The 27,104-nt window shown below is 38.3% G+C and overlaps 1 protein-coding gene across 1 annotated transcript in view; it reads left to right on the forward strand.

Annotated features, from left to right (window-relative positions):
- thada (THADA armadillo repeat containing) overlaps positions 1-27,104 on the forward strand; it is a 124,233-nt gene that overhangs the window by 52,365 nt on the left and 44,764 nt on the right. The window contains exons 27-29 of the mRNA XM_052151733.1: positions 6,462-6,551; positions 11,982-12,113; positions 23,352-23,520. Of these exons, the coding sequence (XP_052007693.1) occupies positions 6,462-6,551; positions 11,982-12,113; positions 23,352-23,520 (391 nt within the window). The remainder of the gene's footprint in view (positions 1-6,461; positions 6,552-11,981; positions 12,114-23,351; positions 23,521-27,104) is intronic.

Raw genomic sequence — 27,104 nt, forward strand, 5'->3', positions numbered from 1 at the left:
TGCTGATTTAGGGCCATATAGCACGATTGCGAGTGTGATATTGCTTATATACAACAGTTCAGTGAACAAGTACATTTACATTTTTTTGGAAAAACTGAGTTCGGTCATAAAAACACATTTGTTCATGGAACTACTTTCTTATGTGACGGATCAGAATCTGCCGTTGCTGGTTCAAACCAAATGATGCGTCCAAACCTCCGTTAGTAATTCAAAAAGTTCACTTCAGAAATAGTATCACAGCTTGCGCTGTTTCTAAGAAGTTATTGGATAAACAAGGATGGATTGATGGGTGGGTGTTTGTGCTTGTGTGTTTGTGTGTGTGAGAGCGATAGAGCGAGAGACAAAGCGTGTGTGATCACCTGTTGCCACTCCCAAGCAGAGATGCTGTCAGCATTCTGAAGGTCAGCTTTCTCAGTGGAAAAATGGCGTCCAATCGGGGGTATTTCTCCCTATTTTGTGGTAGCCGTGCAAGAGTCATTCACTATAGAAACAGCGATGTCCTCCGCCATTTTAAACCGTGTGTATAGTTTTATAAAGAAATAAATTAATATGGTGGCACAATTATATTTTTGTCTACAAAACAAATTTCAAACATATAAGCATACGCCTTCAGATCAAAACATTTTTAAGATCACAAGAAACATTTCAGTCAGGTGTTTCAAAACTTTTGACTGATAGTAAATATATATATATATATATATCCACACACACTACTGTTCACAGGTTTGTGGTCATTGTCTGAAATGTTTCTTATGATTTTAAAAACTTTTTAGTTGAGCCCATTGTCCCTTGTCTGACTGTAATATACACCTTTTTGTATGAAATCTTCATTTGTTTTGGCAATTTCAAGCTTTGTATATCCTTCATTCCTCAAAACAATGATTGACTGATGAGTTTCTAAGAAAGCTGTTACTTTTTTGCCATTTTTGACCTAATATTGATCTTAAGACATGTCAGTCTATTGCATACTGTGATAACTCAAAATCAAACACAAAGACAATGTTAAGCTTAATTTAATGAACTAAATAGTTTTCAACTGTGTTTGATATAATGACAAGTGATTTTCTAGAACCAAATTAACAATTTAGCATGATTACTCAAGGATAAGGTATTTAAGTGATGGCTGCTTGAAATGGGGCCTGTATAGAGTTGATCAAAAATGACTTTCAAATTGTGATGGTGCTGTTTTTACAGCAGTGCTGATATAGGGCCATATCGCATTCTTGCTCGTGTGATATACAACCATCTCTGTAGCGCTCCACCAATCGGGCCTGTATGGTAGAGTGGCCAGACGAAAGCCACTCCTCCGTAAAAATGCCCCTGTAGGACTCTCAGACCATGAGAAACAAAATTCTCTGGTCCGATGAAACAAAGATTGAACTCCTTGGTCTGAATGGCAAGCGTCATGTCTGGAGGAAACTAGGCACCGCTCATCACCTGGCCAATCACATCTCTACAGTGAAGCATGGTGGTGGCAGCATCATGCTGTGGGGATGTTTTCAGCGGCAGGAACTGGGAGACTAGTCAGGATCGAGGGAAAGATGAATGCAGCAATATACAGAGACATCCTTGATGAAATCCTTCTCTAGAGTGCTCTGGACCTCAGACTGGTGCCAAGGTTCATCTTCCAACAGGACAACGACCACAAGCACGCAGCCAAGATAACAAAGGAGTGGCTACGGGACAACTCTGTGAATGTCCTTGAGTGGCCCAGCCAGAGCCCAGACTTGAACCCGATTGAACATCTCTGGAGAGATCTGAAAATAGCTGTGCACCGACGCTCCCCATCCAACCTGATGGAGCTTGAGTGGTCCTGCAAAGAAGAATGGGAGAAACTGCCCAAAAATAGGTGTGCCAAGCTTGTAGCATCATACACAAAGACTTGAGGCTGTAATTGGTGTCAAAGGTGCTACAAAGTATTGAGCAAAGGCTGTGAATACTTATGTACATGTGATTTTTTTTTTTTTAATTTATTTTCTGTTTGTTTTATTTTGACTAAATTTACAAAGATTTCAAACAATCTTCTTGCACATTGTCATTATGGGGTATTGTTAGTAGAATTTTGAGGAAAATAATTAATTTAATCCAGTTTGGAATAAGGCTGTAACATAACAAAATGTGGAAAAAGTGAATACTTTCCGGATGCACTGTACATGTATACATACATGCATGCATACGTACTGGATGTATAGTACATACTATATACTAATACATTCTGGAATTCAAATAAATGTAGATTTTTCACCCATTGTTATGCTGATAAAATAATTTGGAATAAAAAAAAAAAATCGATTAAATTATGACAATGCAACATAGTCACTAGTCGCCTCAGACTTATGAACTCCACTGTATATGTGAATGTAAATATTTATACAAATTAACTGTGGTTAATGCTCAACAAAATCGTATTTATGGACATTTTTTATCAGGATGAAACTAATCCATTCCAAAAGAATGCTAGATTTTGTCAAGATTAAACGTAACCAAATTTGCCCACGTCAGAGCTTGTGTGTGTGTGTGTGTGTGTGTGTTGTTAGCATAGATCATGTGGCCGGGTGACAGATGTCGATGACCTACCTCGTTACCAGGACAGCACCCTGGCCTAAGTTCAGACCAGACTGTGTGCATTAGTGGTTGAAACAGGATGTGGTATGTGTGTGTGTATTTTACATAGCTGAAGTCACAACATGTGTGTTTGAAATATTGGCTGTTGAGCTAAAGTTAGCCCTGTATGGGCTGTTTCAGTAAGACATGAAGAAAAAATGTTTCATCTTAAACAGAGACTTTGTTAAATTCGTCTCATTCACAATTCACTTTCATTGCATCTTTTTTCAATACAATGAAAGTTAATAGTGAGTGAAATTGCCATTCTACCTTATGTCTCCTTTTTGTGTTCCACATCAGAAAACATGAGGGTTAGTGAATGATGAGTTATTCCAGTAATTCCTTTTAACACATTTGTATTGGTATGTGTTTCCCATGTTGTTTTCCAGCCAGGCTGCTTTCTAAGTAATAAACAAACAAGGGCCCTGAGCCGTGTGTCCCCGCAGCACACCATCTGAGGTTGAGCTAATGAGAGCTTTATTGAGCTATAAAGAGCTCAGACTATCGGAAGTGGTTTACAAACCATACCTTTTAAAGGTGGCAGTCTTTCTCTTGCTTCCTTTTTGTTCTCTCTCCCTGTATCTCCAACATGATATCATGAGATTTTGTATGTATTCTTATGTAAAGTTTGGTTCTAGCAAACGTACATTCTCTTATATTTGTATAGATACCGAAACGTAAAACACTGACGTGAGTGGGGGGTTTGGGGTGGCGTGTTCGCTGTCCTTTTCTGCATATCGCGGCACCGTTTTGTGGTCCATTTTTATAATGCAGCGGCTTGTTGCTTATCGTGGCCCATTTGGCTCATTTCATGGCCAAACCACCGAGCCGCTCGGTTCACCCGATGGCCATTATGCCCCTGATCGCCCAAAAGTGCATCGACCCACCGGGAAAATGCCCGGTATGCCAGTTTACCAGTCCAGCACTGGACAGCATCTAAACATCAGAATTTTATGTATTAACACCTATAGAAACGTACAAATGTTCACATGTACTGTTTGAATTGATTAATATTGAATTCATAGAATTAATCAGTTAATTGCATTTAATTTTTAATCAGTGAGTTTATTTAAATGCCATCACTTTTAACGCAGTTGACATCATAATATGACATTTTAATGGTTTCATTCAGTTCTGTGTGATTTCTGCAGTCATATACAAAGTTTTAATGGATTATATCACTTTAAGCACACTTTAAAATGTTAAAAATTAATTAAAACTTTGTAATCATTTATTAAGCATTTAATTTTATTTATGTTTGCAATGGGAAACAAAAGTTTTCAGAATATGCAAAAAAAAAAAAAAAAACTAATAAAATAATCCATAAATTTGTTAGCTATCTTCCAAATCTTCAGTTTGCTTTCTGTGAAGAACAGACCCAAATTCAAGCCTTTTATTCGACTGTCTCCATAGCGCCTGACGTAACAGTCAACCCACATTGTTTTTTTTTTTTTCAAAATTCAAGAAGTATTAAGACCACCGGTTTTACGGAGGTGATGTCAAATGCTCATTGGCTCATGAACGTTTGCGACCGCAGTATTCGCAATGTGCAGTTGAAGTCAGAAATTTACATACACTTTGGTTGAACTCATTAAAACACATTTTTTAACCACTCAAGTGTATATAAGTCATTTAGGACATCTACTTTGTGCATGACATGAGTCATTGTTCCAACAATTGTTTACAGACAGATTGTTTCACTTTTATTTGACTATATCACATTCAATAAGTTAACTGTGCCTTTAACCTTGATTTTAAATTGTGTTGCCATGGCAATGCATTAAAAACTGAGAAATCTGTAGTGCAACCTTTTGACAAAAGTGGTGGGGTCAGTTTCTTCTACGGTCACCAACCTTGCTACATATATTGTTATTATCAAGCTGAACAACTTTCAAAATTACAATCATTAGCTCCGCCCAACAGGATGTCATTTTGGATTGAATGCAGGCCCTGAACTTTTGAATACTTCTCCTAGGGGATTCATGTGATTGTCTCCAAATTAAGGCAGTATTATTCCAAGACATTTAAGTTTTAAAATTGCAAACTTATTTTTGATATTTTTAACAGTGTCGCCATGGCGGAGCAATAAATGTTCGGTGAAAAATGGAAAACAGGAAGTGCCTTACATCTTCTGTGTGCATTGTGCATTTTTGGTGAAAATTCAGCTTTATATTTGATAATGAGGGCTGATCACATTGATTTGGTCAATTATGGGTCAAGGTCATAGCGCCACCAACTGACAGCAGGAAGGATCTCTCTTTAGAATAATGTCAAGACACTGCTGATGTAAATTTCTAAAGGGATATTTGATATCTTAAATACTGTTGCCATGGCAACGCATTCATTGTTATTATTCCGTTCTTCCTATATTTGTGTGTTTTGAGGCACTTGGCATGCTTTAAATTTCACATCAGAGTCATAGGCCGTTAGGGGCCCGAATGGAACCGAAAGTCATGACGATCATACGAATCCAGTATGAATGGTACCGGTTCTGAACAAGAACCGGTTCTTGGTTCCCAACAATTTGCCATAGACATCAAAGTTGTTAACCATTATGTCTGAGCAGAAGGTAAGACATGGCGTCTGTCTTGTTTACTCGACCAAATGCATGCGTTCATCATGCATTGTTTGCGAAACCGGTTGGAAATGGACCCATGGTGCTTGGGCCAGTCTTTGCTGCTTGCAGCTATATTTTATTGTTATGCTTCTAAGACTATCACATAGTTAGCTTAGTAACATGCCAACAACAACACGATTGAAATCTATTGTGATTTTTATTTTTTTTTATTTTTGTTTACTCATCCTCACGTCATTCCAAACTTATCTGACTTTTTCCATGAAACATAAAAGGACAAAGAGTCTGTTCACAGCGAACACGTTTTGCATCCGTTCGCACTGTTTTTTAATTGTTTTTCATTTAAACATGGATGTCTGAATGTTGCGCCAAGTCAAGCTGTTTTTTCAGCTTCTCACACAGAAGCACCTAGTTTTTTTAGACACTGTGTCACACCATATCCAAACCTGACGTAATCTGATACGATTCCAGCAACAATCAATCTGTCTGTCGCTCGTCATGTGCTGCTGTTGTTGGACATATTGTCAGATTTAAAAGAATGTCAACACGTCTCATAACTCCTGCATTATGTTAGATGCGTTTCGCTAAATCTAGCTGCTTTTTTTAGTGCAAGAAGGCATTTGCACTGAATGGTCTGTAGCTATACACAATGACTGTGTATCTCTTTTCTGCTATCAAGCTTTTAAAAAGACAAAAAGCACCATGAAAATAGCATAAAACTAGTCCATATGACTTGATTTTAAGTTGTCAAGCTTAAATCTTGCCCTCCGCCTTTGCTTTCAAAAAGCATTCGTGCTTGCATTCAGTTCAAGACTTTCAAAATGAATTGCGTTGGTGATGAAACTTGACATCAACCTTGGCCAAACGCTTCTTGCGGAACAAAGTTTCAATGCTCATCGACATTCTGTTAAATGTTTTCTTTGAGTTTCACCAAAGAAAGAAAAGCAAGTTGTTTGGAACAACAAATGTGAGTGAATGGATATATAATGACAGAACTTTTTAAAACATCAAAATGCACTTGTATTCAAGACATATTCTCTGAAAACAAGTCTTCATTTTTTTATGCAATTATGCTTCTTGGGTAAATTTGTCTTGTTTTAGGGATGTTTAGATATTTTTACTGGAAACCAAGATGCTGATTTACAATAGGATTTTTGCAGCATATCAACACTTGTTTCCTGTTTATTTAAGAATAATCACATTTATTTGTTATTTGTGACAGATGTGGGTGCACAACTGATTACGCAATGTCTTTTTCTATTTCTCTCTTTTCTCATAACAGGATGACAGGCAGAGAGTTTTTTACTCGTTTTCCCACCCTCTATCCTTTCCTCCTCAGTCAACTACAGGAAGCTGCAGCTTCAGTCAACAGGTGAGAATGTACATGCCCTTGTGCATGTGTGTTGCACGCTTTGTTCCTCTAAAATCATCACAGGATCCTGCAATGTGGCTGCGATTTTGTCTCGGATGTTGTTTAACAGTTGAAGGGTTCCATCATTCGTTAAATGAACCCAGTTCATCTCACCCTGCTTTAATTTCTCTGGGGCCCTTATTTAAGCTTGTTTAAGTGGCTCATCAAACCTCTTTAGACCTATTAGGCATGCCTGACCATACTGATGGACAGATTCCTAGCTCAGATACCTCAGATAAGGAAACTTTGTGTGGGAGTGATGGCCATGTTGGATCCAGACCACTCTCTTCAGCGACTGAGAAAACATGTTACTCTCTTATCTCCCTCATTTAATTTCACCACAGTCTTCCAAATAGCACACACATTGCGAAAAAGGCCCTTGAGCCAATATTATCTTAATATGTATCAAATTATTCTAATGCGTTTTTAGTCTGCCGTTTTCTTCTTTTTGCTTAGAGAGGTCTGACTCTTTCCCACGGCCTAGTCTCTCAGTGTTCTGCTTGCCAAGCCAGTCAGACTCCACAACGCTCATATTTTATATGGCCGATAAATCATTTCACATATAAAAAAAGAGTAGAGAGAAGTTTGAAAAGGTTGAAAAATCATCAATGTCCTCGTGCCACCCACCTTTACCAAATGCGAAAGGATAATCATGGGATATCTGGTGGGAGAGCGGGGTAAAATTACGCCATTTATCATGATCAAGAAGTTATTCCTATTGAAGTTCAGTCCAGAACATTACGTTTATCTGGATGCAGGCTGCATTAAGCATGTGAACTTGCTGGAATATGAGTCGCCCCTCTGCAATATGTAAAGCGGTTCGTGATGAGATTTTATGAGCACCGTGTCCACTAACTAAACCATAATTCTTAGGTTATGTTCCAAATCCTAGCAAGCTACCTACTTAGGCAGCATTTTTAGGAATTGTATTGCTTCTACCCAACTCTGTTGAAATAAATTGTTGGTCAAGTCTCCCATGCGGACAACTTCTAGAAATATGAATGGGATAAATTGAACCGGTTAATATGCCGGCTGCACAAATGGAAGTCCCACCTTTCAGTTTAAAGAGCCATTCGCCTTTTTGGTAGAGTCTGTTTACTCTAGATTCTAAAAAAAATATCTTGCAGGGTGGTACAGTTAATGTGCATGCACATTCTAGAGTCTAGAATGTGCATGCACATTAACTGTACCACCCTGCAAGATATTTTTTTAAGCATGTTTGGTGAGTTGTGCATGGATGCCGTGGAGAATAGTATGAAGCCTCCACGCACACTATGTCTCCACGGTAACGCGCTCAAGCCTCAACAAGCCACATGATAAGATGCGTGGATTGCCAGTTTCAGATGTGAAAAATCTTTGAGACAACTGCATTCAGTTCTATTCATTGCACTGCGTCTAACATTTTTAAATCCAAGAATGCGTTCAGTCTAAATAGCTGGCAGCTCACTAGGTTTCGGAGCAGAGCATGTGAGCATGTGTCCTCAAACAAAATCATCATTAATAATTTTCCTTGGCCTGAACAATTACATAGTGGTTTTATAAACATTTTGAACATTTAACATGGGAAATGAGTACTGAGAGGGTTCAGTTGGACATGCACCAGAGATTAAATGAGATGAAAAGACTGAGGCAAGTGGAGCCAGGCCTAAACTCTCTCTTTGTTCCAGCTCACGCACTTTGCTAATCTCACATTGGCTTTGTCTTCTTTTTTTTTCTTTTTTTACTTACTGTATATTGGTCATCTCTTTCACTCCCCCTTCCAGTGTTTTCTCTTGAATGTCCATAAAATTTAGCCCTGTTATCATAATCGTCGTTCAAAACGTTAAGCTAGTTAAGTAAATTAGTTTACTAAGTTTGTTGTGTTAGATAAGTCAAAAGAATTTATTCAAGTTTTGGAAGCAATTTAAGGAAGTTATTGTTAGTTACGTTTATTATGTTAGTTCAGGAAGTATCTCAAACTAAGTATAGGAAGTTGTGTTAAATTAGTCATTAAGTTAGTTTTGCTAGTGAAGTAATTTAAAGAAGTTTGTTAGTTAAGTTTATTATGTTAGTTAATATCTCAAAGAAGTTAGTCAGTAAGTTATGTTAGTCAGGTTAAATATAAAATGATGTTTCCATTTAATATTGTCGTAATGGAAGTATCACAAGGAGCTAAGTTGAGAAAGTTAAGTTAGCTTGTAAAGTAAGTTTTACTTTAGCATTACTTCTTCCAGCATTTTCTTTTGAATGTGTGTGAGGTTAACATGCTTCAGTTTTTGGAGATGATCTCAGGGTCTTGGCTGTCCTGCAATGTGCCTGACTGAAATCAGACTCTAAACACATTACCCAGGCCCTGATTAGCAAAATAGCATTTCCTGTTCTTTGGCTCGGGGTCTTCAGGCTCCTGGGACGGCTTTGGTGGGGAGATCAGCCATGTTTGATGTAATAATGACAAGCGTATCCACAGCTGGCAGCTGCACCATGGAAACCTCACAGCTTATAGAGAACAGAACAGATTTTGGCCCTCTGCGAGTAATAGAAAGATATGAGTCATTAACATTTGTGTGTATATTTTTTATTTTTTATATATTTTTTTGGTGTCTGCTCTGGCAAAAGTCCTCTCTTTCCACTGGGCTCTCAGAAAAAGAATGGCCCTGTGCAGATATGCAATGAGAGAGAAGGGAATGGAAGGGCTGTTGGGTTTTTTAATGATGGCCGTGTGTATATTTGTGTGAATGAACCATTGGTGTATGAGTGTGTGTGAATGTGAATGGGTGAATGGTACATAATGTAAAGCGCTTTGGTAACCTCTAAGGTTAAAAAAGGCTATATAGTGGTATATAAGTGCATGTAATACATTGATGTACTCGTTTGTCTTGCCACTGCTACCTAATGTTTAGATAGCTGTATGTTTTAAGTGGCCGATTCTGAATCCTTCAGCCCATTCTACATTGACAGCCCTTTTTCTAGATCTATATCTGTTAGTATGTAAGTTAAACTAGTAGTAAGTAACTTGATGTGTAGTAAAATAATTGTGTAAGATAAGTTAAAGAAAGTTATGTTTGTTTAGGAAGTAACTTAAGGAAGTTATATTAATTAATAATTAAGGAAGAATGTCAAGGAAGCAAGTTAAAGAAGTTGTCTTACATTAGTCATTAAGTTGGTTAAGTATGTTGTGCTAGTCATAAATTGGGGCAGTTTGTAACAGACCTTAATCCCAGCCTTGTTCTCGTAACTACACTGGTGGCCAAAAGTTTGGAATGTACAGATTTTGCTATTTCTGAAGGAAATTAGTACGTTAATTCACCAAAGTGACATTCAGCTGATCCCAAAATATAGTCAGGACATTACTGATGTGAAAAACAGCACCATCACTATTTGAAAATAGTAATTTTTGATCAAATCTAGACAGACCCCATTTCCAGCAGCCATCACTCAAATACCTTATCCTTGAGTAATCATGCTAAATTGATCATTTGGTTCTAGAAAATCACTTACCATTATATCAAACACAGTTGAAAGTATGGATGGGCATGAGTACTCGGGTTCTCAGACATGGCAGCAATGATCGATCATGAAAACGATGATCGATAGTGAATCTCGCATGATGTGACTTTTTTTCCCTTAACTCGAAATCCAGTGACAATTACCTGACAACTAAACGCACAAACAAAGAGGGAGCTTATTTTTTATTTTGAGATTGATTACATTGTGGTTTTGGGGGGTACATTGATTGTCAGAAATGTCTCATAGCAACCAAACTGACAACACTGCAATGCTATCGTGACGATAATCAAAAGAGAGTGTAATGAACCATGTTTTGAACACCTGTCTCTGCAAAACTTTTGCTAAACACACTTTATTATCGTTTCATGTGAGAACTTTGACTCGTTAATGGATATTATTTAATGAAAGTATATGTTTGTTACTGACTGTAAACCTCCCTGCCCTGCATGAAGTAACACACATCTGCATCTCGACGAAATGGGAGTTTCAAAGTTAGATGTCTAATATAAAGTGTCCTACTGTTGCACTTTCCTTAGTTGAAAGGTAGAAATTCAGCTACTCCGAGTTGAATGGAACACTGCATGAATTACAGTAATAACAATACAGAGCATCACGGCTTTCCTCGCAAGAGCAAACATTTGGGGACACATACACTAGGTGCGTGAACATGAATATACAGCAGGCAAGTGTTTCAAACAGCTGAACTTAACTGAACTTCAATTTAACACGCATATTCAAATGCAATGTTATGACAATAATGAATAGACGATACACTGGGAGAAGACGCAGTGAAACAGCCATAGACGTTTGTCAGACATGTTATTATATATACAGTTATGAGCATATAGTCATCGACAAGTACTCGAGTAGACAAAATGACCAAAATGCTGGAAGCCATTTGGTTCGTTAAATTAAGCTTAACATTGTCTTTATGTTTGTCTTTGAGTTGACTCCGTTTGCAATAGACTGGCATGTCTTAAGGTCAATATTAGGTCAAAAATGGCAAAAAAAAGTAACAGCTTTCTCTAGAAACTCATCAGTGAATCATTGTTTTGAGGAATGAAGGATATACAAAGCTTGAAATTGCCAAAGTGCGTGAGATGTGCCCAACAAGAGTTAATAGTTAAGGAATCAAGTTCAGGATGTTTTGTTAAATTAGTCACTAAATTAGTTAAGTATGCTATACTAGTCACAAGTTAGTTAAGGAAGTTTTTAATTATATCTATACCTGTCAGTTTAGTAAGTAAAGCTATTTAATTAAATTAGTGTAGCTAGTTAGTTGCGTTTGATAAGTTACAAAAGTTATGGTAGTTTAGGAAGTAAGTTGAGGAAGTTATGTTATTAAATAGTTAAGGAGTAGATTGAGGAAGTTAAAACAGTAAGTTGGTTAAGTATGTTTTGCTAGTCATAAGTTTGGGTAGTTTGTAACAGATCCCAGCCGCGTTCTCTTAGCTGTATCTGTTAGTCAGCAAGTTAAGCTAGTTAAGTAAATGTGTTTAGTAAGTTAGTTGTGTTAGATCATTTAAAGAAAGTTATGTTGGTTTAAGAAGTTAGGAAGATGTGCTATTTATATTTAAGGAATTAAGTCAAGGATGCAAGTTCAGGAAGTTATGTTAAATTAGTCTTTAAGTTAGGCAAGTATGTTATGCTAAAAATAAGTAAGTTTGGCATGTGAGTCATGTTGGTTGATTGGTTGGTTGGTTGAGGAAGTTCATTAAACCATGTATGCAGAGTAAGTTGGCAGTCAAGTAAGTTATACAAGTTGTCTGTCAGGCAATTATTTAGTTAAGTTGTGTTAATTCTTTTAGTCAGTATTAAGAAAAATATGTTGGCTAAGTCAGCAGTCAAGTGTGTCAAGTAACCTGTGACTCAGCTCTTTTATGTATTTCTCTCTTTCTCTTTCAGTGATTCAGGGCAGGTCAAACTGCACCCCAGTCTTTTCTTGTTGTTGTTGGTTTTGGGACGTCTCTACCCATCGCCTATGGATGGTTCATCCTCCCCTCTGGGTTTAGCTCCCTTCATGCCCTTAATCATCAGGTAAGCTTGCACATGCGTTTACACATATAGTTTGCCTTTAAATATTTTGCAGGTTAGTTGGTGGGATGCCCTGAAATTCTCAACCTAAAAATAAAATATTGACCCAATTCAAATTTCTCAGTAATCCAGTCTTTCAGTCTGCTTCCTTTGCACATCCTCCCATCCTTTAGCTCAGTGAATCCATGCCTCCAATAGATTTATTCTGCAATAAATTTATCTGTAACCTCTAGACGTGCACTGCTGAGTGAATCTGCCGTTTCTGCTCCCGTTCTCATTCCAGTGAGTCATGGAACACTGTGTTCCTTCAGCTGGGGAGCAAAAGATCTGCTTGGATGAAAGAAACAATAGCAGGATGGTACGGAAGCGTATTGCATTCACTTGAGAAAAAAAAATCTACTCTGTTTTTCTGAATTAACGACTTAATTATCTCAGAATTACGAGATCATTTTTCATTAAAAAAAATATTGAGATCCCTCAAAATCCTGCCAGGAGCTCTATTTTAGCTGGATTGCATGGAAGTAAACATGTCCCGCCTTTCAAGTTTAATCCGGTTTTATTTTACTTTGGGTCTGAGACAATTTATAGAGATATATTTTAAACTTGGCCTTCAATACAAAGACATTACTGTCTATGACATTTGTAATACTGTCATGGCTGAGACACGCTTTGATCTTCCAAAGGACACTAATTACACGAGAACTACCGGAATTCTGTAACTACTAGAATGGCCATAGCGGTCATTCTGACCGTTCATACTAGACTGTACCAAATGTCATGTCATATTTACATTCGAAACTTCTATTGAGGTTTTAGAATGAAGCTTCTAATGTCTGTCGTCATATTTTATGGCGTCATCACCCTAAAAATGTATTGAATACAATAATATGGATCAAATGGAGCGCCAAGCGAACGCAGATAGTCCTACATTATACGATCTTTTTTTGTAATATATAATAGTGCTAGACTATACAAATACATAGGCCTATATATATTATATATTAGCTGCTAGACTGCCCCGGAAGGTGCGTGCCTCGCTTTGTGTACAGCAAGTTTTTTCCACCACAGTGAAAATGTTTTCGAAAGTCTAAACGCCAACAAACATGGATTGAGGCGGAATATTTCGTTAGATAAAAACATGTTGTGAATTTTGGAAATTATTACATCTATCCTTTTTCAAAACATGTTGACTTTTGGACTTTACAACGCTCTGGAGTTATTGGAAATTGGAAACAATCCTATGCAGCCACCACTGGAATCAAAATCCATGAATAAATGAATCTGTTATAATAAACACCAGGACACGAAATTTTAATTCTAATGAATGTGAAAATGTATTAGTTCATCGACAACCACAGAACTTGCTATTGTAGCTAATTACAGATACAAATTTGATTATTTATATTAAATTATTCTCTTTGTAAAATAAAAATAAATCAAAACAATAGCTCTTAAAAACATCACCAATGTGTATTTCAAGGCCTAACCCAAAATGGCCAAAGCGGTTAATAAAGAATATGAACATTCGCTAAACTGTGGGAAAACTGATTTAGAAAGCAATATTTGTTTTACTGTGAGCAAAAATATCATGCTGTAAAACTATAATGAAAATAGTATGCTGTAAAATCATTATGAACGAATTCTCCTAAAAGTGGGCTCACTTGAACAAAAAAAGGGGCCCCTTTTAGGAGAATAATTTAATATAAATAATCAAATTTGTATCTGTAATTAGATACAATAGCAAGTTCTGTGGTTGTCGATGAACTAATACATTTTCACATTCATTAGAATTAAAATTTCGTGTCCTGGTGTTTATTATAACAGATTCATTTATTCATGGATTTTGTTCAGTGGTGGCTGCATAGGATTGTTTCCAATTTCCAATAACTCCAGAGCGTTGTAAAGTCCAAAAGTCAACATGTTTTGAAAAAGGATAGATGTAATAATTTCCAAAATTCACAACATGTTTTTATCTAACTAAATATTCCACTCAATCCATGTTTGTTGGCGCTTAGACTTTCAAAACCATTTTCACTGTGGTGAAAAACTTGCTGTACACAAAGCGAGGCACGCACCTTCCGGGCAGTCTAGCAGCTAATATATAATATATATAGGCCTATGTATTTGTATAGTCTAGCACTATTATATATTACAAAAAAGATCAGTATAATGTAGGACTATCTATGCTCAGCTTAGCGCTCCATTTGATCCATATTATTGTATTCAATACATTTTTAGGGTGATGACGCCATAAAATATGACGACAGACATTAGAAGCTTCATTCTAAAACCTCAATAGAAGTTTCGAATGTAAATATGACATGACATTTGGTACAGTCTAGTATGAACGGTCAGAATGACCGCTATGGCCATTCTAGTAGTTCTAGAATTCGTAGTTCTCGTGTTAAATGCAAGTACAAGTCTATTGCTTGATTAGTGTCCTTGGAAGATCAAAGCGTGTCTCAGCCATGACAGTATTACAAATGTCATAGACAGTAATGTCTTTGTATTGAAGGCCAAGTTTAAAATATATCTCTATAAATTGTCTCAGACCCAAAGTAAAATAAAACCGGATTAAACTTGAAAGGCGGGACATGTTTACTTCCATGCAATCCAGCTAAAATAGAGCTCCTGGCAGGATTTTGAGGGATCTCAATATTTTTTTTAATGAAAAATGATCTCGTAATTCTGAGATAATTAAGTCGTTAATTCAGAAAAACAGAGTAGATTTTTTTTTCTCAAGTGAATGCAATACGCTTCCGTAGGATGGTGTTTGTTTTGCCTTAAAATAAGGGTGGAGAAGTCTTGCTTCCACTGCTTGCTCTGATGATACAGCTTCTGGCCCTGTGTCTCAGCGTGGATCCTTGACCAACATCGACCAACACCATTTGAGTTTCCATTTAGAACTGATGATGACATTTCAGCACAGTTTTCAAGTGAAATACCAAAACCAATAAAACGTTTGTACCAAAACCTAGTGAGCTTCCTACATAAGCAGCATTTTATGATAGATTGGGTGCACTTCTGATGCAACATTTTCAACTTTCCAAAGGTATACAGAATAATTATGCCAGGTCCACATGTTATTCTTAGGGCAGGTCCACACTAATATATTTTTGTTTGAAAACTTAATTTTCTGTTCTTAATATCATCGTTTTCCAAAGTAGGTGGTTCAAGAGAGCATTTTATATGGAGTAAAACAACCAACTTTTACTACCAACACAATTTTCTTTCAGACATTTGTAATTTTTGTGTCCAAAATGTTGGCCACATAGGGGCCTGGGTAGCTCAGCAAGCAAAGACGCTGACTACCACCACTGGAATCACGAGTTCGAATCCAGGGTGTGCTGAGTGACTCCAGCCAGCCTTTCAAAGCAACAAGTTGGACCGTTTGCTAGGGATGGTAGAGTCATGTGGGTTACCTTCCTCATGGTTGCTATAAGGTGGTCTTCGCTCTCGGTGGGGCGCGTGGTGAGTTGTGCATGGATTGCGTGAGCCTCCACACACACTAGTTCTCCGCTGTAACGCGCTTAGCAAGCCACATAATGAGGTGTGCGGGCTGACTACCTCAGAAGCGGAGGCAACTGAGATTTGTCCTACAACCATCCAGATTGAGGTGACTCATTGTGCCACCACGAGGAATTAGAGTGCACTGGGTATTGGGTATGTCAAATTGGGAAGAAAACTTTGGCCACATATGTAAATTTATCGGATAACCGCAACAGCTCTTGCTTAGATTGACACGATGATGCTCCACCAGCAAGCTTACTCTTAAAATTAATTGATACATTTTTACAATGAAGAACATCAAGTGTAAGAACTTCTGCTGAAAATGATGGTCCTGATAATGACCCATTTCTTACATAAACTGTCAGTAAATGCTTTCAGTTTCAGCTCAGCACATTAAATGACAATCACATGAGCACATTCAGTACAGGTGTGCATACATGGAAAACCGCTGATGCCTTTCATTTTTGTGTCCAAAAGCCTTGGCCTCTTACCAATTTCCCTTCTGTAAATTATTCTGTTCTCTTCTGTGTTTATGCCTGCGATTTTTGTCCCCCCTCTCATACACGCACGCACTCTGAGAGAGTCAGGCAGGAGTTTGGGGTCTTCAAGAGACTTCTGTAGCCTTTTTTGCTCTTCTAACACAGACTTTACAGACATAATTTAGGGTCTTGGATCAAAAAGATGGCTGATTATTTTGCCTTTGCGACAAGTACTAGCCTTTAATGAAGTTCTCATAGTGGTTCGCAGTCCTGCAGTGTAACTGCACCTACGACTGGTGTCTAATAAACCAATAAAAGCACAGCAATTGATAACATATGTCAGAGAGAGAGCGAGAGACATTCATTTATAATATTTAATACTAGCTGGTCTTTATGAAATGCAACATAAATATTTAGTTATTTAATGCTCACTTTTCCGTTATTTAATGCTCACTTTTCACCTCGAGTTTGCTTTGCAGAATGAGCAGTCGACAAATTATTTTTGCCCTGCCACTACTCAATCCAGCCACTTCAACTTTACTTTTTGTCTTTTCCAGGAAAATATTCTCAACATTAGAGCAAGGGTTTGCTTGGGTTTTGTCACATGACCATGAGGATGTCAGAACATGTTAACACAGATTGATTGTAAAATTCCCAGTCAAGGCTGTCAATCTTGACCAAGATCTATATAGTGCAGACTGACATAAAAGACTGCACAAAAAGTCTGCTTTGGCTTTTACCCAAGATGTCTTTTGAAACCATATTGCGCAATCTGACAAGCAATAATGGTAAAGTAAAGAAAAATATACAAGCACCTATAATAGAGCAAGTGCCTTTCGAGGCCTTGAGTGTATTTTTGTGAGTACAGTGGACATATGGAGTGGAGCAGTGGTGTGTAGGGGCTGGAGAAAGGATCAGTTCAAGTCCTCAGGGCTGGAACACGGATAATATAGAACACGGAGGATCAGAACATTCATTTAGATCAAGCTCCCCAGCCCACGTGCACGATGACTGATCAGTGTCATAGCTAGCGAAGGCCTTTGCACACCAGAGGCGACGCTGTAATCCTAAACTAATTGCCACCGAATGGCCCTTTGACATTAAAAGCAAGACGAATGTTCCGTTAACGCATTCACGCCTTTACAATATGTGGCGCCAATCAACAAGCAATTTTACCTTGGCACCATAGGTGGCGCAAAGGACCTTTCGGCTGGTCTGCACTTTTGCCCATCATGGATGTGAAGGACTACTTGACATGTTTGTAAAACCATCATGGAATAGCAATATGCAAGTGAGTTCTCTCATGAACAGAGCGAAAAAAATTACAGCGTTTAATTTAAGTCTGCTCCTGTTGCATCAATGGTTTCTGTTTACAATGTGTTTTTGCAGCGGTTGAATATTTTAACCAATCACTAACATGTCCGTTGAGCAATGAAAAGGCAATGGCCAATCAGAGCCACTTATATTAGTCCTTTGTCCTATCTGTAATGACAACTGATCCTAATGCGCAAGTTTTAAACCGTCTGAATGCCCAGATTCTTGCATGATGTTCTAGCTCTGTTCGCGTGGCTCACGAAAATCAATACTGAAAAACATCACCTGACACTCGAAAATAAGATGTAGAACAAGAGCGAAAAGCACTTTGTAATTATTTTGGATTCATTGCATGTTGCACCGCTCGCTTTGAAAGTCGATGTTAAATACACTGCAAATAAGCAACACGACAAAACTAAACCGCTCCTGTTCTAATCAAGGAACAGACGCGGTGTAAATAATTGACTTATTATGGTGATTAGACAGCTTTGTTTTTAACTTTGTTTGTGAGATGCCATAGCTAGCGCCCTTCTTTTCCCAGCCTCCTTTAAGAACAGCACCAAACCACACTGCCAGATATCCATAATCAACAAAGTTGTCTTCCCATCTGCAAACACATGACAAGCTGATAATATAACTTTGGATGGACAGATGAACAGATTAAGAGAGGGATCAGAATCAATAAATCAATGCAGCTCAGCCTCTAGATGCAGGGTTGAAAGGGTTAAAGGACTGGTGGATCAGGGGCAGCCTGGTTCTTGTCAGTGGAAGTATGCAGACCCATCCACCCAAATGAAGCCCACATGTAGAAGATGTTAAATATAGCTGGGTCTTGGCTGCCAAGGCCTCCTCCTCTCCTCAGGCATGTGTATTTGTGAGTGTGTGTTTGTCCAGTGTTGATCAGGCTCCTTAGTCCAACAACACATCTGTTCTCAGCACTACACTTAAGGAATCTGTGCAGTTAATTATTATGCTGGTTGACAAATTAGACAACCCATGATTAGTTACCTGAGTACAGTGCGATTTCTGTTCCACAATCATTGTTTAATTCTACTTGCAGATTTTTTCATTAGACTGGGCTCTCAGTGTTGTCAGCACAGTTATAAATCCAAGAGATCTGATCTCTTTGGTTGTCACACTCTAAATTTAGTATATCGTGTTTAAGTCTTGAAAGCCTTGCCTTCGTGTCAGGGGTAGATCTGTTAAGCTTTACTCTGTGAAATATTTGAAGAAGCAGGCTTTGTTGGGTTTATGTTACAAGCCACTCTGTTATCAAAGACTGTAAGCAAATATGGGTTCATTTAAATTCTGAGGAATCCTAATATAGTGAAATCCATTTACTAATATTTTTACATGGTATGCAAACAATGGTTTGCACACTGTAATTTAGATACATTGGGGCTAGGACAGAAAACGTGGACCAGCTGACACATAACAAACACATAAATCCCTACCACCTAAAGGTCAACATTAAATTACATTAGTCAGCAATTTTACATCCATAATGTGAAATATCTGAGTGAAATTGAATATCTAATGTGAAAAGAAATGAAAGGTGGAGAGGATTAAAATGTTCAGGATATATATTATTTGTGCCCCTAAATAGCTGCCTTAATAGCTATCACTACTTTACTGGCTATTGGTTAACAGTATTTTCCCTGGCCACATGATCTATGTGATGACAGCTGGAAATGAAAGTCGTTTCAGACACGGAGCAAGTTATTACATTTTGACGAACTATACGATTTTGTCGGTTGTTTGGTCAGTTAGTTGTTCAGTTAAGAATAACATGCACTGTTGAATTGTGCACAATATGGTCAGTTGGTTGGTTGGATGGTCGGTCAGTCAGTTAGTTAGTTAGGAATAGCCAAAGTCTTTGTATCAAGTCAGTCCACTGGCGGCCATCTTTGGAATGCTCACAGGAAGCTATTTCCAGTCATGAAAGTGCAGCTTCTATCTCTTTAAAATCAGCTTTGAAAGCTCAAATATGGTTAGTAAAGATTATTACCTAAGAACATATTTCAAGTCAGCAGTAAAATCTGGCAACAGTGGTATCGTAAATTGTGCTTCTTTACCTTGGATTACACACACACAAAAATAATCTATCCGGCATGTATAGCTAAAGCACATGCGTGTTCATGAGTTAATCTGTATCTAAATTTAATGTCTGTATCTAAAAGGTTGATTGGCTGTTTTACCTGTTAGGTGAGACCTCCTTTCTACATCTGTTGACTGATGGGTGTTCCAATTTCTCCCATTAATTTTAACAGAAGTGGCCCATCTCTGCTAAATATTCTCTGGAATATCATGCACTGTTGTATTTATTATACACAGTATGGTTGGTTTGTTGGTTGATTGGTTGGTTGGTCGGTCAGTTAGTTAGTCAGTTAATTAGAAATAAGGTTCACTGATGAATTGTGCACAGTATGGCAAATCGGTCAGTTGGTTGGTTGGTCGTTTTGTTTTTAGTTGGCCAGTCAGATGGTTGGTCAGTTAATTGGATTGTTAGGTAGGAATAATGTGCACTGATGAGTTGTGCACTATATGGTTGGTTGTTGGGATGTTTGGTATGTTGGTCAGTTAATTAGGAATAACATGCACTGATGAATTGTGCACTATATATGGTTGGTTGTTTCTTTGGTTAGTTGGTCGGTTAGTTAGGAATAACATGTACTGATGAATTGTTCACAATACTGTATGATCAAGAGTGTGTTTTAAGAAAGTAAATGGGGACCATTTTTAATTTGTGTTGGCTTTTATTTGGATTTAGCTGGATATTCTGGTTGGAAGAACATCAAATTCAACCCTTCCCTCACTAACTAAACTTCATTAAAATTAGCACTTGTCCCTGAATGTCAGATATAGCTGCACGTTCTTAAAAAAAGTCAAGTGTGTTTATTTGCAGATGTACTTTCTGGAGTTCGAAATGGCTGCATGTACTCTTTCTCATTTTATTTCTCAGAGTCAGTCTCATGTGCATTACAAAAGCCAGAAGTGCTTGAATATGGGATGTGTTATGGAGCTCTCGTGCTGTCCGTCGCACTCTCTGCCGAGACTCTATGTTGTTTTGGAGCCAGGCTGAGGTGAGGTTTGTTTGGTGCTTGCAGACTGCCGAGTCATACTGGGGGGGACTGTACCACCAGACCTAACAAGAGCCAGATGGCCTTTGAGCCGTAATGGCAAGTCGAGACTAAAAAAGCCCCCTGGAGATGGCTCGCCTCAGACTGCTGTGTTTCTAAAATTACAGCCTTCCAAACTGTCATTTCCTCTCCAAAGACTTTTAATGTGACAAATTAGCAATGATAGTTAACATATGAGGCCAGAAAAGGGGGAACAGAAGAGGCTTTGGCAGTCATTAGATCAGAATACGTGTATGTACCGATGTTTTTGTGGCATGCGCTTTGGTGCGTTTCTCTGGTTCTGTATTACATTAATGCATAAAAGAAAGAGTGAATGCAACAGGTTAGGCTGGTTTTGTGTGTGATGTGAATTTTCATTCACAATGGGTCTCTGTGTGTTTGTGTGTCATGTGACGAGTTGACTGTTGACTGTTGCCATGATGTGACTGCTAAAGGCAGTACAATACATGTGTTTGTCTGTGTGTAAATGTTGGTATAATTTGAACCCAGCAGGTTAGGGTTCATATGTCTGGCTAGAGTAGGTGAATGATTGAATCCATCTATTAGAATATTTGAAGACAAACAAGGCCAGGATTTGTTTTTGTAAAACTGATAGCTTGTTCCAGGTCCAGACCTAAACTCCGGATTCAACTTTGAACCCTTATAATCATAACTCATTTATCCAATGTAAGATCAATTCCAAGGATGTAATTGGTAATTCTTAATTAACTGCAAATATGTAGTCATCCCTGCGACGCTATATTGATTTTCACATTCCAGCTATATTTTTATGTTTTATATTAATGTCAATGTCTTTAGGAAGCAAGGAGCTTGACCACCATTCAGAGCAAGTTTTAGAAGGCAAAAAGTACTGTAGCATTAGGTCAGCTCAACACACAACTATTTCTGTTCAACCAAAAATAACTCAAAAATAATATATATACATATGTTTGTGCAAAACACAACATTTTAATGCAGATGAAGGAGAAACAAATGATTAAAAGATAGCAATATATCATAGTTTTGAATAGCTAAGGTTATAATTTGTTTTTCCACCTGTCTTTACGTCTTGTGCACACGTTGTGCTTTGTAATGGTCTTTAGTACAGTCAATTCCAGACACACGCACAGATAATGCACACAGAATTAAAGAAGTGCGTGCAGTTACATAAATTGGGCTGGAAATGCACAGTCCATGCTGTTGACAAAATGTAAATGCACTGTGCATGAAATCATTCAGATACGGGTCAGGAGCTTTAGTTAATGGACACATCAACCATAAGTATGGGGAAAATGTCATCTCAGTGATTTCAATTGTGGTATGATTGTTGGTGCCAGATGGGCTGGTTTGAGTATTTCTATATCTGCTGATCTCCTGGGATTTTCAAACACAACAGTCTCTAGAATTTTCTCATAGTGGTGCCAAAAACAAAAGAACATCCAGTGACCGGCAGTTCTATTAACGGAACCACCTTGTTGATGAGAGAGGTCAAAGGAGAAATGGCCAGACTGGTTCGAGTTGACAGAAAGGCTACTGTAACTTAGATAACCACTCTGTAGACAGGGTGTGACAGTTATGATTCCCAACATGCTAAATCCAATGGGCAACTTTAGAAAATTTGAAATATTAGCATTTATTAGGGCTTGTTGGAGCAGTGTGAATCCGTTTAAGTGAGGTTTCATGTTTCAGCCTTCTTGCTCCAATGTCAATACACTGATCATCAGGCAAGTTGACATTGCAATGTCCCACCCTCCCCTCACGTTTTAAACAAATACCTACGCCACATAAACTACAAAAACTCTGTTAGATACTGCACACATGACATTTAGTATACTGCTTACTTTGTTATGCATTACAAGCCTACAACAAAAATTGTGTTAAACTTCACTTGATGAATGACCCTGTGCCATCCACCCACTTGTGAAAGCATTAGCAATAGTTTGGCAACTCTTGAACAAGTAAAACTGTACAGGTTGCTATATTATATTGGACCTACCAGTGGCTCCAGAAGCGTCATACCCATTCAAACTCAGGCTGTACATGGTCAGTGAGAGAATGCTAATACTAACTCTAACTTGTACCTTCATACTCAATTGTGCTGTCAGCAGATCCCAATCATGGTTTTGTATGACTGTAGTTTATTTTTCATTTCTACCCAGTCATCTCTCAAACATCTATTCGTTAATCTACTAACATGATCTTTTGATCTATTTTCTTTTTCCTGTCCCACATTTTTAAGAACGATATTCCCTGTTTCATGTGTTGCAAGCTTTTGCAGGAGTTTCCAGAACTTCTGATAACCTTTTTTGATTTAGCGATTGTAAACCACTCATCTCAGTCATCGGTATGCTTTCTAAATTTCAGCTACACCTGACTGAAATAGTTTTATATTTTGATCTAAAAGCCTATTCTTAAAATTAGTTTTGTAGACAAGAAGTATAAAATAATAATAAAAAAGCCTTTTATGGGAATTCCTTGGCTTAATTTAAAATATGTAAGGACATAAAAATATGCAAGCATGCATGGAAAATCAATCAGTGCTGTTTAAAAAGCACCCTAGGTAGCACCTCATGAAGTTGGTTAAGAAATGGCCCAGACATTAGTCACTGCATAATTCGCAAAATTCAATTTGTGATATTTCATAGTTTTGATGACTTTACCATAATTCTAAAATATGCTCCTAAACTATCATTTTCAAGCCTTTTCAAGGACCCTTTTGAAATCCCTTATTAATTCCTTAAGTTACTTTTGAGTTGGAGGGTTCATGAAATGACTGAAATATAATTGTGGACCTGTTTTCCCTTGTATTGTGTGTTTAGGTGTGGTCGATCTGCTGTATACCGTACTCGTGAAATGGCCGCGAGAGCCCTGGTTCCATTTGTTCTGGTGACTCAAGTTCCCTCCACCATCCAGACTCTACTGGAGGAGCTGCCTCAAGAACCTGGACCAGGAATCCAACAGAACCACATCCATGGAACATTGCTGCAGGTCTGCGAATCCTCCTTAGCCACATGATCTACACACAAACCAATTCACTTTTTTTTTTTTTTTTTACGAACTGCTGTTACATTATGTATACAGGTGAAACTCGAAAAATTAGAATATCGTGCAAAAGTTAATTAATTTCAGTAATTCAACTTAAAAGGTGAAACTAATATATTATATAGACTCATTACAAGCAAAGTAAGATATTTCAAGCCTTTATTTGATATAATTTTGATGATTATGGCTTACAGCTTATGAAAACCCCAAATTCAGAATCTCAGAAAATTAGAATATTGTGAAAAGGTTCAGTATTGTAGGCTCAAAGTGTCACACTCTAATCAGCTAAACACCTGCAAAGGGTTCCTGAGCCTTTAAATGGTCTCTCAGTCTGGTTCAGTTGAATTCACAATCATGGGGAAGACTGCTGACCTGACAGTTGTGCAGAAAACCATCATTGACACCCTCCACAAGGAGGGAAAGCCTCAAAAGGTAATTGCAAAAGAAGTTGGATGTTCTCAAAGTGCTGTATCAAAGCACATTAATAGAAAGTTAAGTGGAAGGGAAATGTGTGGAAGAAAAAGGTGCACAAGCAGCAGGGATGACTGTAGCCTGGAGAGGATTGTCAGGAAAAGGCCATTTAAATGTGTGGGGAGCTTCACAAGGAGTGGACTGAGGCTGGAGTTACTGCATCAAGAGCCACCACACACAGACGGGTCCTGGACATGGGCTTCAAATGTCAAACGTCTTACCTGGGCTAAAGAAAAAAAGAACTGGTCTGTTGCTCAGTGGTCCAAAGTCCTCTTTTCTGATGAGAGCAAATTTTGCATCTCATTTGGAAACCAAGGTCCCAGAGTCTGGAGGAAAAATGGAGAGGCACACAATCCAAGATGCTTGAAGTCCAGTGTGAAGTTTCCACAGTCTGTGTTGGTTTGGGGAGCCATGTCATCGGCTGGTGTTGGTCCACTGTGCTTTATTAAGTCCAGAGTCAACGCAGCCATCTACCGGGACATTTTAGAGCACTTCATGCTTCCTTCAGCAGACAAGCTTTATGGAGATGCTGACTTCATTTTCCAGCAGGACTTGGCACCTGCCATCACTGCCAAAAGTACCAAAACCTGGTTCAATGACCATGGTATTACTGTGCTTGATTGGCCAGCAAACTCGCTTGACCTGAACCCCATAGAGAATCTATGGGGCATTGCCAAGAGAAAGATGAGAGACATGAGACCAAACAATGCAGAAGAGCTGAAGGCCGCTATTGAAGCATCTTGGTCTTCCATAACACCTCAGCAGTGCCACAGGCTGATAGCATCCATGCCACGCCGCATTGAGGCAGTAATTAATGCAAAAGGGGCCCAAACCAAGTACTGAGTACATATGCATGATTATACTTTTCAGAGGGCCGACATTTCTGTATTTAAAATCCTTTTTTTATTGATTTCATGTAATATTCTAATTTTCTGAGATTCTGAATTTGGGGTTTTCATAAGCTGTAAGCCATAATCATCAAAATTATATCAAATAAAGGCTTGAAATATCTTACTTTGCTTGTAATGAGTCTATATAATATATTAGTTTCACCTTTTAAGTTGAATTACTGAAATTAATGAACTTTTGCACGATATTCTAATTTTTTGAGTTTCACCTGTACTTGAATAATGGTTTTGATGCCAAAAACCCTGTGTGAGTAGGTCTTTTTTAATCTTTATTTTTTACCTTTTTTCCACTGTAGCCCGTCCCACTTTGAATTCTCATTGGTCCAAAATCCAGCTCCGCATAACGCTCTATTTAAACGTTAAATATGTTCTCATCGGCTGCGATTGTGTCGCGTCAAGAACAGTTTCAGTTCAATTTGGACAGACAGATTTCTTGTTACTGGAATCATATTGCATCACATCTGGTAAGGACACATAAGAGGGGAAGGGCTGGATTTAGTGTTCTTTCCTGCTGTGGCTGCAGTTTATCTTCATGAAGCTCCTGCAGATGTGTAAGGGAATATCTGAAAGAATTTCTAGTGAGAGATGTTGTGTGGGTGGGTGTTCTGGTGACAGGTGGTGGCAGATAACTCTCTTCTGCTGCATTAAATATGGAAATGGGAGAAATTATTCAAGTCTTTATGTGAAATACCTGCTGGGGCTGGGTAAAAATATTGATTTACCAATGCATCCCAATCTTTATATAAACAATATCGATATTGATTCTTAAATTCCAAGATCAATTTTTTACTCTATGCACAACCCTCTACAATATGAGTAAATCACTACATATGCGACCAAATTTCACTCTATGCAATTATACATGTCTGTGATTAGCCACTGAATGGTAAATGTTCAGATTTCGATCACCAGTGATTGAGAAGTATATTGCTGAAGAAGTTCAACACGAAGATCCTATTATTGTGTGTTGAGATTAAAAAGTTTGGTTTTGGTTTGACCCATTCCGTGTAATCAGTGTGTAATGGTAAATGGTAATGGTAAATGGTCTGCACTTATATAGCGCTTTTTTCTAACCTCAGAGGTTACCAAAGCGCTTTACACTGTGTCCCAATCACCCATTCACACACACATTCACACACCAGTGATGGCAGAGCTGCCATGCAAGGCGCTAACCTACCATTGGGAGCAACTTGGGGTTCAGTGTCTTGCCCAAGGACACTTCGGCATGTGGAGTCGTGTGGGCCGGGATTCGAACCACCAACCCTGCGATTAGCAGCCTATGTTTACTATGTTTTTTATATATATATATATATATATTCTTTCTCTTCTTTACAGTCGTCAGTTGTTGATAAAAACAACAAAAATAAACATTAGCCTAGATGCGTCCTCTCTCGTCTATGCGTGTGCGCTCAACCAAAGCTCATACACACTTTAAGAGACAATACCGGTTTTTAGCACGTGTTCTACAAGTCAGTGTAAATGCTTTATGCATGGGAACAATAAGCAGTTAACAAAATATAATGTATTCAATATTATATATGCAATTTAAAGACATCATTTTGATGGAATACATGGATTTGAACATTTTTAAAAAGCTAAAATGTGGCAAATTATGAAGAACTAATCCAACCATCTTCAACCACTTATCCGAAGTCAGCTCTGACTGGGGGACCCCGAGATGTTCCCAGGCCAGTGTGGAGATGTAATCACTCCACCTAGTCCAGGGTCTTGCCCGAGGCATCCTCCCAGCTGGACGTGCCTAAAACACCTCCCTAGAGTAACCTTACCAGATGCCCAAACCATCTCAGCTGGCTGCTTTTGACGCAAAGGAGCAGCGGCTCTACTCCGAGCTCCTCACGGATGACTGAGCTCCTCACCCTATCTCTAAGGGAGAAGCCCGCCACCCTACTGAGGAAACCTATTTCGGCCACTTGTACTCGTGACCTAGTTCTTTCGGTCATGACCCAGCCTTCGTGACCATAGGTGAGGGAAGGAACGAAAATTGACCAGTAGATCGTTCGTTACAGCGGTGCAATAGAGTAAGTGCAATACCGCCCACACTGACCTGATTCTCCAGCCAACCTCCCGCTTGTTCACTCGTGAACAAGACCCCGAGGTACTTGAACTCTTTCACTTGGGGCAATACCTCCT

The sequence above is a fragment of the Xyrauchen texanus genome, chromosome 20 (genome assembly GCF_025860055.1).
Source record: "Xyrauchen texanus isolate HMW12.3.18 chromosome 20, RBS_HiC_50CHRs, whole genome shotgun sequence".
NCBI lineage: Eukaryota > Metazoa > Chordata > Actinopteri > Cypriniformes > Catostomidae > Xyrauchen > Xyrauchen texanus.